Source organism: Lepidochelys kempii, chromosome 7, assembly GCF_965140265.1.
Source record: "Lepidochelys kempii isolate rLepKem1 chromosome 7, rLepKem1.hap2, whole genome shotgun sequence".
Lineage (NCBI taxonomy): Eukaryota > Metazoa > Chordata > Testudines > Cheloniidae > Lepidochelys > Lepidochelys kempii.
This window is the reverse complement of record NC_133262.1, coordinates 82,377,391-82,391,534: the sequence shown is the minus strand read 5'-3', so window position 1 is coordinate 82,391,534 and position 14,144 is coordinate 82,377,391. Positions and strand designations below refer to the sequence as shown.

The 14,144-nt window shown below is 39.6% G+C and overlaps 1 protein-coding gene across 1 annotated transcript in view; it reads right to left on the bottom strand.

Annotated features, from left to right (window-relative positions):
• Nucleotides 1-8,945: 8,945 nt before the first annotated feature.
• The window catches only part of SRGN (serglycin), a 28,102-nt gene continuing 22,903 nt past the window's right edge, over nucleotides 8,946-14,144 (bottom strand). The window contains exons 4-5 of the mRNA XM_073353508.1: nucleotides 12,580-12,727; nucleotides 8,946-9,918 (exon numbers count right to left, since the gene is read on the bottom strand). Of these exons, the coding sequence (XP_073209609.1) occupies nucleotides 9,708-9,918; nucleotides 12,580-12,727 (359 nt within the window). The 3' untranslated portion in view covers nucleotides 8,946-9,707. The remainder of the gene's footprint in view (nucleotides 9,919-12,579; nucleotides 12,728-14,144) is intronic.

Below are 14,144 nucleotides of genomic sequence, written 5' to 3'. Positions count from 1 at the left end.
AGCCCCGAGAACTCTTGCCTACTTACAACAAAACTGGCAGCCTGGGGACCCCACAGTCGTACCCACAGCCCCCACCCAGCCATTGCGCCCCCCCACCTCAGCCCTGCTTACCCTGCTCACTCACTTCCCTGTCTCTATTAAGAGCAACTTTGGGTTTGGTTCAGGATCTTCTTGGAGCAAGGCCCTTTGGGTTTGGTTTTTACTTTAACATTTCCCAGGAATGTATTGGTATTTATTATAAAAAACTGAAAGAAGGGTGAAAATTGGTGCAAAAATCAGCTTCACAGTTTTCTGGGTTAATATTGGGGGTGGGAGGACAGGGAAAAAAGCAACAGAGAAAAGTAAGAGTATTGAAAGTAAAAGCATTTTAATGCTGTGGTTTAGTTCATTAACTGTATATTGACAGTATGTACATATATGCATGCTTTCTATGTTCCAATACATTGCCTTATTTTAACAGGCAGCCTCACGTTTACCCTAATTTATTATTAACACATCTATCTAATGTAATGTGTTGGATTTTCTTAACATAATCAGTATTTTCATGTCCCTGAGTGGTCTAGAATTCAGATGAAAATAAATAAAAAACTAATAATAGCTTTTGTAAAACCTGGGGAAATTTGGGTAAAAATCAATAAAAACTGAAAATGAAAGGCCTTACACTTAAGTCACCATAATTTGAAGGGAAGGGAGGGGGGGTGTCCAGAATGTACACTGTAGTGGGCACTCCCAAACTTTCTAATTGTACGGATCATGTCTGAATACAGAGATTGACCTCCAGAAACTTCCTTGCCCATTCATGGTTGCCTGCCTAACATCCCTCTGGCAACTATAGCAGCTGATTACATAGGAAATTAATGACAGGAAAGTTTTCAATTTATTCATAAATTGTCTTTTAATGTGATTTAACAAGTGGACATGAGGCAGAGCCAGCACCATGTGACCAGCCAGCTCTTCACAGACCACAGTTTGAGAACCTCTATTATAATAGTTTACATTTTTTGTGACTGAAGGTTCTATTCCATATGAGGTTAAATCATGAGCTTCCAAAGGCTACTCCCTGCTAGAGAAATTTGCTGTGTGTGTCAGTGCTACAATAAAATTGGCATGATATAATTCTAGTATCACTGTGTTGTGCTGCTGGATTCAAGCAACACAAAAAAATACAACAGGTATGTATAGTGCCTTTCATCCTTAAGGATCGTCAAACCACTACACAAACATTACACACGAGAGATTGCTTCCTCCACCACTGAAATGCAACACCTCTAAGGTAATATATGGTAGTTGTTTGAAAGGGCACAGCAACAATACACAACAGTTGAGGGTAGAGATATTTTAGTAAATAAAATGGAATTACCCAGGTTGTAATTTTCCTGGGACATGGGTTAACACTTTTTGTAGAATTGAGATGATATGCTAGATAAAAGCTTAACCCCTTTTAGTGCCACAGTATACCTCCTCAAAAGCCACACTTTTTCATATGGTATCTGTTACACCACATTAAATTTTTGCAAACCATAAGTATAGTGACAGATTTCAGAGTAGCAGCTGTGTTAGTCTGTATCCACAAAAGGAAAAGGAGTACTTGTGGCACCTTAGAGACGAACAAATTTATTTGAGCATAAGCTTTCGTGAGCTACAGCAATGAAGTGAGCTGTAGCTCACGAAAGCTTATGCTCAAATAAATTTGTTTGTCTCTAAGGTGCCAAAAGTACTCCTTTTCTTTTTTCATAAGTATAGTGGACATTCAGTGTCTTTGCAGGGGGGTACCATTTTTCAGTACAGGCAGAACAGACTTGTTATGAGGGTGTGAAATGTTAATATATAAGGGACAACTGCAATAGCAAGGACTCTGGTAAAAAGGATAGGCCTTACCTTGCTTAACCAAGCATGGCTTAAAATTCAGTAGAATGACATGAGATCAAGTCATTGATTGAAATTCCATTAAACACTAGTGCAGGACTAGATGCTGTTATTTTAGTGTTAGTTTGCAATTAAATAGAGATTGTGAAAAATATTAATGTAAGATTGACCACTGAGAATTGCTGTCAGCCTAAATGATGAAAGCTACAGCCTCTTCCACATGCAATGCATCAGAACAGATGCTAAACTAGAAAACCTGGTAGAGGAATCACTAGGTGCACCAGTGTCCATTGTTTTAAATTGTTGGACAAGTAAAAATCTGTGGAGATTTTAAAGTAACTATAAATCCTTCTCTGCATATCAACCTGTACCTTGGGTTAAGGACTTTCTTGCAACTGGCAGAAAGCATTTTAGTAAAATATACATTTGCACATTTATATTTGAAGATCCTTATGCAAAATGAATCAAAACAATTTATTCAAAGGGGCTCTTCAGTTGTAATTGTTTATCTTTTGGCATTGCATCTCCTTCTGCTATGTATCAGTGCAATGGAACAAATTCTTCAACATCTGTCAGGAAAAGAGTGCTATCTGGATGAATTCCTGGTCATTGAACATATGGCCCACAACATTTAAGGAAATTGGATGAGCTTCTTTAGCAACTGGAAGACTAAGATCTCCACATGCAGAAAAATAAATGTGAATTCTTCCAGCTCTTTATAATTTATGTCACTGGATTTAGCCAGTTGTGCTGTAGTCTGATGCAAAGGTAGATAATGTTGTTAATGCACCAAATCCCACAAAAATGTGGTTCAGCTGCGTTCATTTATTGGACAACTGAAATGCTATGGAAGGTTTTTTCCGAGCCTAGTGACTATAGTCTGTCTTTTAAAATCATTAGCCACATGCCAGTTGAAGGAAGTTTGGAAAGCAAAGCATGGTCATGTTTCTTAGCAAGTGCTATTGCAATACAAATAAAAAATAAACAACCCTCCAATATTGTCTTCAACAACAATTTGTATGCAAATGTGTGTGTATACGGTACTGGGGCAGTGAACTCCAATGTGTTAGCATCTGGGGATGAAAGACCCATTGTGTTTGCTTATGAAGCATCTAAAATATGTGAATAGGATTATGTTAAGATTGATCAAGAACTAATCTGAGAGTTTCTCTGAGCAAAGAAATGTCATCACACCATTACCATTTATACTGAAGTAGTGTCTAGAGATTCCCTATAAGGATCACGCCTGATTTTGTACACATATATAATAAAAAGAGCATAACATCTAAGTCAAGTTCAGGGTCTCATTCCTTATTTTCAAGGTGCTCAATGGCCTGGGCCCAGGATATCTAAAAGACCACATAGCTTTCTGGGATGAGGACTGTGATCAACAAATCCGATCCTCAGGCACAATGGAAGTTTCTACCACGAGGGTAAGGCTTTTGTGTGTAGGAGACAGAGCTTTCTCAGGGGTCAATCGTACCTTGTGGAATGAGCTTCCACAGGAACAAAGGACCATCACAAACCTCACTCCTCTCATCCAAGTGCTAGGCATATTTCTATGTTATTCCCTTCAAAAGTAAACACAGAGCAGCAAAATACATAAACATATATATTAAACAACAAATCCCTATCAAAACAATATACTGCACATGCAATTCTTCCCCTGGGAAGAGGATGAGAGAAAGAATGAACTATACATGACATATCGCTTAATGTGCTACAGAAAGATGTTCAAATACCATGGTGATGAGGGTGGTATAGCACTATGAGACTAGAGACAACAGGTGGATACAACGGAAAGGGAGAGCACCAGTATTAGTGAAATGACATAATACCTGAAGGTTATAAATTTAACATAAATTATAAACCTCTCACCATGCTTCTAGGACTCAAAGAAGGCATTCAGTTTACAGAAACAACCAGTCTGCATCAGTGGGCACTGTTCTGTGTATATCTATTGATTCTCAAAACTAAGCAAAAAACAATGCTGATATTTTTTCTTGACTGCCACTTCAACTTCAAATCACTAAAATGTATTTGATGTGTTTCACTAGTTATAAATGAAAGAAGTTTACTATAGTTTACAAATGAAATCCTACACTATTCATACTGGAACGAGAAAGTAAGCTTCCTTGTCCCAACTATTGGAGTTGTAAACAATACACACACACACACACATATGGGTGCCAAAGAATGGGGTATTTAGGGTGTGTTCAGACAGACACAGGGACCCAGATAACTTCATGACCACTAGCTAAAAGCAATGAAATGAAATTATTGACCTGCAGCTATGTTTGGTGTGCAAAAACTGATTGCTGGAAAGAATCAACTGCAAAAAATCCAGCAATTGTCTAGAATGCTTCAAGTGATTATCTATAGATTGTGATGGATCATTTTTAAATCAGAGATTTTCTCTTGAAATGGAAATAGCTTCAAAAGACCAACAAAGATCATTTTGAAATCTACACCTTCTGCCTAATGATTGAAAATACGTATTTGTTGGATATGAAATTCTAAAAAAAAATAGTGTGTAATAATCGGAATTAATTGTGGCCAAATTTTATCAGCTCAGTTGAGGTGAAGTTCATGTGCACTGCCCCATATCATCCACCCATTCGTGACCTTGTTAAAAGTTGTATACAGACTTCTAAGCAAGTACTTCTTCAGGATTTAAAACAGGAATGTTACATGCAGCAACACCCTTTGCTAAGGTTTGAGGGGCGGAGGGAGGTGATAATTGTTTTGCTCCAACACTGTACACGTAAAGAAAGCTGCCACTGCATTACTGATGAGTCAAAAGTTTACACTCACATCTGGACCTCATAAAACCAGGGATGGGCCAACAGATCTGGAACAAACAAGCAGTTTTTGTGAGAAAACAGCTGTCAAAAAACATTTTTAAACAGTAATTTTGTACATCAGCGGTGCGTTGAACCTCGAGAAGTGATTACCAGATAAAGCATCAAAAGCAGGTCCACAGTCCTACATTGTTTAATTTGAATCAGGGACAATGGCACCAACTTGAGAGTCAGTTTGATTGAGAAGAGCTAGCAAGTCCTAAGTCCTAATAAAATGCTTTGCTTGCAGTCAGTCTATCACTAGATAGTCTCAGGACATTCAGATCTCAGTCAATGCTTCCATCAAAAGCCTATAGAAGAATGATAGAGATTACAACAACAGCACCAGAGAAAAATCTAACACTACTACTGAAACTTCAGAAGCATATGGAGAAACCTAATGTATGCTACTAACTGCGAAGGTCATATTTAATTGTTGAGAATCATTACATTTATATAAAAAGTACATCTGGAATTGTGAACACTTTGTTATACAAAGAAGTTAATGTGCCATTTATTTAGATATAGTACTCATCTATTTTCTATTCCATGTTTTAGATGAGGAATATGTTGGGTATTTGAAAGTTTAGCTTGTTAAAATGTAGGCTTGTCCTTTCAGCACTACATGGCAATGTTACTTGGTATACACCAAATGGAGGACTTGCGGCACCTTAGAGACTAATGAATTTATCTGAGCATAAGCTTTCTTGAGCTACAGCTCACTTCCTCAGATGCATGCAGTGGAAAATACAGTGGGGAGATTTTATATACATAGAGAACGTGAAACAATGGGTGTTACCATACAGACTGTAACAAGAGTTTCAGAGTAGCAGCCGTGTTAGTCTGTATCCGCAAAAAGAAAAGGAGTACTTGTAGCACCTTAGAGACTAACAAATTTATTTGAGCATAAGCTTTCGTGAGCTACAGCTCACTTCATCGGATGCATGCATGTAATGAGAGTGATCAGGTAAGGTGAGCTATTACCAGCAGGAGTGAAAAAAAAAAAAAACTTTTTGTAGTGATAATCAAGGTGGGCCATTTCCAGCAGTTGACAAGAATGTGTGAGGAATTGGAGGGGGGGGGAAATAAACATGGGGAAATAGTTTTACTTTGTGTAATGACACACCCATTCCCAGTCTTTATTCAAGCCTAATGTAATGGTGTCCAGTTTGCAAATTAATTCCAATTCAGCTGTCTCTCGTTGGAGTCTGTTTTTGAAGTTTTTTGTTGAAAAATTGCAGCTTTTCGGTCTGTAATCAAGTGACCAGAAAGATTGAAGTGTTCACCAACTGGTTTTTGAATGTTATAATTTGTGACAAAGCTCTGTCTTTGCCTCCGTGGGTCCCGCATTTCCTGGCGGATTTCGCTAGCCTCAGAGGCTCACCGTGATTCTGCATGTAAGCCTTCTCTCTCTAGAGACAAGGGACACAGTCTACTGAGCCATTTTCATCATAAGCCAGCGAGGGAGGTGAGGAAAAGTTATCCTTCCTTGCACAGTCTCTGTTGTCTCCCAGTCTCAGTGAATAATCAGGGGGCAAAGGTTGGGGGGGGGAGCCCAGGCCCACCCTCTACTTCGAGCTCCAGCCCAGGGACCTAATAGTATCAGCAATGGTAGCTGACCTTTTAGAAACATGACATGTACAATTCCCTGGGCTATTTCCCCCACAGCAGCCCTCACTTCCTCAAGCTCCACTTCACCCTTACCTCAGGGCCTCCTTTTTTGTGCCTGATATGGTGTGTACTACTCAGCCTCTCCAACAGCACAACTTCCTCCCACAGCTCCTGACGTGCACACCCACCTGAGTAACTGGGAGGCTTTTAACTAGTTTCAGCCAGCCCCTGATTGGCTTCAGGTGTCCCAATCAACCTAGCCTTCTCCCTGCCTTCTGGAAAGTTCTTAACTGACATAGAGCAGCTGCCATTTCACTTATCCTGGTACCAGGGATTTGTTTCGCCTGGAGCTAATATATCTATCTCCCACTACTTTTCTATAGCCATCTGGCCTTGCCCCATCACAAATTCTTGACGTCTGATTTGTGTCCACTTACTCTTTTATGTAGCGACTGTCCGGTTTGGCCACTGTACATGGCAGAGGGGCATTGCTGGCACATGATGGCATATATCACATTGGTAGATGTGCAAGTGAATGAGCCTCTGATAGTGTGACTGATGTGATTAAGCCCTATGATGGTGTCCCCTGAATAGGTATGTGGACACAGTTGGCAACGGGCTTTGTTGCAAGGATAGGTTCTTGGGTTAGGTTTTTGTTGTGTGGTGTGTGGTTGCTGATGAGTATTTGCTTCAGGTTGGGGGGCTGTCTGTAAGCAAGGACTGGCCTGTCTCCCAAGATTTGTGAGAGTGATGGGTTGTCCTTCAAGATAGGTTGTAGATCCTTGATGATGCGCTGGAGAGGTTTTAGTTGGGGGCTGAAAGTAATGGCTAGTGGGGTTCTGTTATTTTCTTTGTTGGGCCTGTCCTGTAGTAGGTAACTTCTGGCTACTCTTCTGGCTCTGTCAATCTGTTTCTTCATTTCAGCAGGTGAGTACTGTAGTTGTAAGAACGCTTGATAGAGATCTTGCAGGTGTTTGTCTCTGTCTGAGGGGTTGGAGCAACTGTGGTTGTATCATAGAGCTTGGCTGTAGACAATGGATCGTGCGGTGTGGTCTGGATGAAAGCTGGAGGCATGTAGGTAAGTATAGTGGTCAGTAGGTTTCCGGTATGGGTGGTGTTTATGTGACCATTCCTTATAAGCACCATAGTGTCCAGGAAGTGGATCTCTTGTGTGGATTGGTCCAGGCTGAGGTTGATGGTGGGATGGAAATTGTTGAAATCATAGCGGAATTCCTCAGGGCTTCTTTTCCATGGGTCCAGATGATAAAGATGTCATGAATGTAGCTCAAGTAGAGTAGGGGCATTAGGGGACAAGAGCTGAGGAAGCGTTGTTCTAAGTCAGCCATAAAAATGTTGGCATACTGTGGGGCCATGTGGGTATCCATAGCAGTGCCACTGATCTGAAGGTATACATTGTCCCCAAATGTGAAATAGTTATGGGTGAGGACAAAGTCACAAAGTTTCACTGCATGCATCTGATGAAGTGAACTGTAGCTCATGAAAGCTTATGCTCAAATAAATTTGTTAGTCTCTAAGGTGCCACAAGTATTCCTTTTCTTTTTGCAGATACAGACTAACACGGCTGCTACCCTGAAACTTGGTATACACCGTTATCTTCTACATGTTTTGCTGTCTTTGGGCTCAATCCTGCAAGGTGCTGAGCACTCAGGCCACAATCCAGCAAAGCACTTAAACACATCCTGACTTCCAAGCATATGAGTAGGTCTACTGACTTGGGCTCTTCACCCAGTTAAGTGGTTTGTTGGATTGGGTCCTTTGAATGAAACAGTTACCCCAGTAAACACAGCAGATATTACCTTTATATTACTGCCTATAGAACTATACTGGCTTTGTATTTAAAAATGGAATATCATGTATCTCTAATGTTATTTCTGGGGTAGAGAGGTTGTTTTAGTTTTTTACATTTTATTTAAAAGGCGGGTGTCGTCATGGGAGACACTTAAAAAGACTGGTAACACTTGTTCTATAAACTTTCATCCAACCTGTTAAAATAGTATTAATAATTTAAACAGTTGTCAGTGCTACCAAGTATGTTGTTCTTCCTTGTAGACTACAAGATTTTATCTCCTTCTGGATAACTTTAGGACTCTACTGATTTTTCTGAGGATGGGCTGAAAACTTAGCAAGTGAAAGGGCTGGGGAAGGTGAGTGTGACGGGGAGGAGGGTTATTTCATATAAAATACAAAAAAAAGATTCTCTTTCTATCAGGGTAGCAAAATCAAACATAAAAGCATTGGCCTGGCTTCAGGGCAAACAGTTCCAGGTCTTTCCTGGTCAGCAGAGAGAATGTCTCTAGCACTTTCTAAAACTAATACTGCTCCTTGTGAAGTCAGTGGCAAAATTCACACAACTGGAGGAGCTAAAAATTATTGTATTTTAAAAGATAATTTAAAATCTGGTAAAACCTGTGGAAAGATCTTAAATCCTCAAAATTGGTGTATTTTCTGCAGCCATGGATTTATTGTGCCTCAGATTATAACCTTTTCACAGATAGTGTATTTTAGATACTTTTTTAATGAAGGCTACTAGAATACAAAATTGTTTATTGTTCATTTCCACCCATATTTTTGAGCACTCACTCCAGCATTTAAGAAAAAAAATCAGTATTTGGTTACATTAAAATTTTAATAGTATTACAACTGAGTAGATGCAAATATAAGGAAAAATATTCAGCCAGAAATTTAAAATATAACAAGTGCAGTTGTTCTTTAACCACTTTTAATAATAGTCACACAGAAGGAATGTAGAAGGGGCCATGATTCTTGGACCTACATGACCACCATTTATACTAACAGGTACAGCCAAAATTATATTAATATTGTATTGAGGCCCACTGGGTGTTATAAAAAGTCCAATTATTAAAGTAACATTATATTAGTTATTGTGTAATATGGAATACATTTTATAATAGCAAACAATTAATTTCACAAATAAGCTTATTGGTACTTTATACGGAAATTTATCTAGGGGGAACAAAGAAAAAGTTTGGGGACGTTTACTTTTAGTTACATTACTTTGTATGTCTGTGACTCCTGAATTGCTGCTTGAATACACATACCTCATATTTTCCAGTCATTTTCTTCTCTATACTAATATTTGTCTTCAGCAAGACTATCATGGATCTTTTAGATTCCATCTTCCCATGATTTCAGAAATATCCCAAGATTAGATATAAAATACACATATAAATTTAGGTAAGGTCACATTTAAGAAAGATTTTTTTAGCAAAGAAAAGTAATAAAGATTATAAGCACTTTTTTTGGATTATAATTTTTATAAAACTGTTTGTCCTATGACTAATCACTTAATTATACAACATAGAAGAAGTGCTGTAAATAATCGTCATGAAAGAGATAAAGTCTTCTTTCTTACAGCATTAAATCTTCGTTTGTTAATTCCTGCTTCAACTCCTCTTTTTGCACCAAGCCAGACGATGACAAGTTAGGATACTCAACATTGTAATCAATTCCTGACCCAGATTCAGATTCTGATTCTATTTCAGGTATGTCGTCAGCCCCAGATCCAGATTCCTCATCATAAAGTGAGAAAATACCAGGTTGCTCCTGAAATTTCTTCATCCTGAAATATAGGAGAAAAATCACAATACAATTTACTCATAAGGACAAACATGATTGTCCCATTCTGCTTAACACCCATCAGCTGACACTGAACTGCGCCTTTTCTCAATGAGAGACCAGGTGTGTGAAGTAACATCTTTTATTGGACCAACTTCTGCTGGTGAGAGAGACAAGCTTTTGAGCTACAGAGTGGTCTTCTTCAGGTCTCAGAAATGTACTCAGAGTGTCACAGCTAAATACAAGGTCAAACAGATAGAATATGTGCGAACTATGTATGCTAAACTAAGGGCTTGGCTACACTTGCAGATGTAGAGTGCCGGGAGTTAAACCAGCCTTCAGAGGTTGCAGCAAGGAAAATGCTGCTGTGTGTTTACATTGTCAGCTGCCAGCGCACTGGCATGGCCATATTAGCAGCTCTTACAATGCTCCAAAGAGCAGTGGATTGTAGTAGCTATTCCAGTGTGCAAGTGGCTGCAATATGCTTTTCAAATGGGGGGATGGAGTGTGACAGGGAGTGTGTTATGCGTATGTGGGGGGAGAGACAGTGTGTTTTGGGAGGCTGAGAGTGTGTCAGCATGCTGTCTTGTAAGTTCACACAGCAGCAGACCCCTCTTTCCACTCCCCCCACCACACACACACAACAGCAGCATTCCACACTAATGGTTTGCTTTGTCTCAGAGCAGATAAGCATGCCGGCTGTCAGAAACGGAGCTTTGAAAGGGGATATCCACATGCCTGCAGCCGATTTCAAAACAATGAGAAGAGTGGCCACTTGACTTCAGGGGATTATGGGACGTTTCTGGAAGCCAATCACAGCGCAGTAATGCAATACCTCGTCCACACTGATGCCTGGGCGTTTCGGCCGAGGCGCAGAAGGCTTTTGCTTCTTGTGGAGGTGGATTACCAGGAACACTCCAGCTGCAGAGTCCAGGCGCTCTATGTGCCTTGCCAATGTGGACACCTCAGGAGTTAGGGTGTTCGGGGCTGCTTTAATGCACTCTAACTTGCAAGTGTAGCTAAGCCCTAAGAGACCATTCAAGGTGAAGTGGCTCATTAAGATCCCTAGTCATAGGACAAAAAGAGGGGTTAGTGGGTAACAGACTGTTGTAATAAGCCATGAATCCAGTGTCTTTATTAAGATTATGATTTTTAGTGTCTAGCAAAGTTATGATTTTAAGTTCCAAAGCTTGTCTTTTGAAAGTATTATGCAGGTTTTCTCAATATGAGGCAGTAGTAGGATCAGCAGCACCCAAGAGGGGTAGCGAGGCTTAAAAGCAGCCCTGGAGAAAAAAGGAGTGGTTCCCAGCTGGGAATAGGCAGGAGAAGCTTTGACCATGTCTACACTTACCGGGGATCGATGCGGCAGGGGTCGATTTAGCGGGTCTAGTGAAAATGTGCAAAAGTGACCACAGAGCGTTCTCCGGTTGACTCAAGTACTCCATCGGAATGAGAGGAGTAAAGTAAGTCGACGGGAGAGCATCTCATGTCGACACAGCATGATGTAAACACCACAGTAAGTCGACCAAAGCTATGTCAACTCCAGCTACATTATTCACGTAGCTGGAGTAGCATAATTTATGTCGACTTACCTGGTAGTGTAGACAAGACCTTTGTCTTGGAAGGCCAACACAGCCATTCCTCCCTGGGATCACAGACCTTTCTTTCCTGGTAAAGTGCCCTTTTCAGCCAAAAATCCTTATATCCATTGCTTAAAGAGTTTACATTCCTCAGGATTAGCCAGAGTCCTAACCCTTAATGGCAGGTGAATTTAGATCAATAGAAGGAAATACTTTATACAGCATGCAGTCAAATTGAGAATTGACTCCTAAGGAGGTCAAATACCATCAATGGATTTCTTTAAAGGGAAATTTTATGACCAACAATATTTATAATGGCATTCAAGCCTCAGATTTAAGAACATATGCTGACCATCAAAGACATCAGGAAACAGTATTTCCATTCTGGATCGCCATATATAATATTGCACAAGTGGCTAGGTGTACTGAAAACAGGGGTTGGATTGTGCCCTCATTAGAAATACCGAGGATTTGTCACTGCATGAGATGGGATACCAAATTTAATGGGCATTGATCTGACTGGCTATGACAAATCCTACGCAATATACCAGTTGTCTCCTTAGACTTTAGTGAAATATGATCATCATCCACACCAGCGTATTGTAAATGTCAAAATCTTAGCCATGTTTGTACTATCACTTAAAAATTAATACTCTTTCAACATGCAAAGGAAAATCAAATGCACAACAGTCTAAAGATAGATAGATAGATAGCCAAAATTATAACAGGGTTCAAAAAAGAATTAGATAAATTCATGAAAGATAGGTCCATCAATGGCTATTAGCCAGGATGGTAAGAGATGAAACCCCATGTTCTGAGTGTCTCTAGGCTCTGTTTGCCAGAAGCTGGAAGTGGATGAGATGGGGATGGATCACTCAATGATTCCCTGTTCTGTTCATTCCCTCTGAAGCACCTGGCATTGGCCACTGTTGGAAGACAGACGCTGGGCTCGATGGACCATGGGTCTGAGCAGTATGATGGTTCTTATGTACATTAAAAGTCAAAGATGTAAGCACCTTAGCTAAGAATACTGAAAGCTTATTGATGCCAACCATAAATACTGAAGGGACAATTCATTTACTTACAGAAATGGATCAGCCTTGGGAGGGAGGATTCTGTTAGCTCCACTTTCAGACATTTCAAACAACGGTCCTTTTTCTTCAATGCAGTTAGCAGACAAGATGTCAGGTCTGCATCTTACTCTCTGGAATCTTGCTTTCTGCACTGGAACACCTGATCAAATTATTCATACATTATTAGTATGAATTACTGTAGTCAATATTATGGACTATTTTACTTTATGAACTCCTGATCAGGAAACTGGTAGTTATAGTTATATGTATATATTTAGTGATTACCCAACCATAAACAATTCTGACAAGACATTTTTAAATTAATCAGTACTATCCATAAGTAATATTCCTGTATTCCATATTATATCCATATGGGCACATCTTCCAAACACTGAAGAAATTCCATATGAAACAGCTAGATGAACTTCCATGTTCTTATGACAACACAAAGGAGTAGATTTCAGAATTAAATGGACATGTATGAAAAGGACACATACAGCATGGAAAGGCACATAACAATGTGAAAAGCATGGGTCCTGTCTTGTGAGGTGCCGAGCACACTCTAGCTGCCAGGTGCTAGAGCTGGTGTGGAGGCACAGAGCCTTCCTGTGGATTGCCCTAGCCTCCAGCAGATCCCCCAGAATCTGCCAAAGGTAACCTACCTCCCCAACAGAACAATACTGAGGCAATCTCCATGAAAGAATCCTCACAGAGATTTCCTCCCCAACCCTCCCTGTGGGATCTGCCCATTAATAATAAGCCCCTGTAGCATAGATTGCAGAGCGTATTTACTGACTTCTTGGAAAGTAGCTGCTGCAGATGTTCACTAAACACTTTTCAGATGCTCTTTCACTTCCTCTCCTCCCACAATGTCTACCCTACATTCACATCTAAGGCTCGGCTGCAAAAGCTTTCTTAAAAAAAATTTAGAGGAGCAAAACAAAAAATAAACCAACAAACAAAACACTTGAAACCATCAAAAATACATTTAGGATTAAACTTTTCATCCTTCTTTTGGTATCATTAACTAATTGCATCTGAAGCCTCATGTTATATTCTCCTTCTTTTGGTATTTTAGTCTAATTTCATTTTGTTCTTTGGGAATGTCTCTTCTCCATAATTACAGGTCCTTTTAACATTGTCTGTTACCATACTGTACTGAGTCACTCTTCCAATCTTCTGATGCACACATTTCGTCTACAGGAGAAAGAATGTGTTTGGAGAGATACGTATAGCCATTATTCCACGTCTCTCTCATAGTACCTTTTCCTTTTCATCGTCATTTCTTCTGTTTGTATATTATTAGTAAACTATTATTGTATATTAAAAGTAAAGTCTGTTTTTAATAAATGTAAGAAGTAATATGTACCACACCCTGAGTAATTTGTGTGCAAAAAATTCAGATAATAGTCATCCAAAGAAAACAATATTTAGGAAGGAAACACCAGTAGATATCTAATTAATGAATATCGCTGTGATAATATCTCTACAGGAAATATACGTATGTGGCTTGAAAACTAGATGTCTCTTGTAAGAAATACATCCAGAATGTGTGTGTCATTGTGAAGCAATAATTT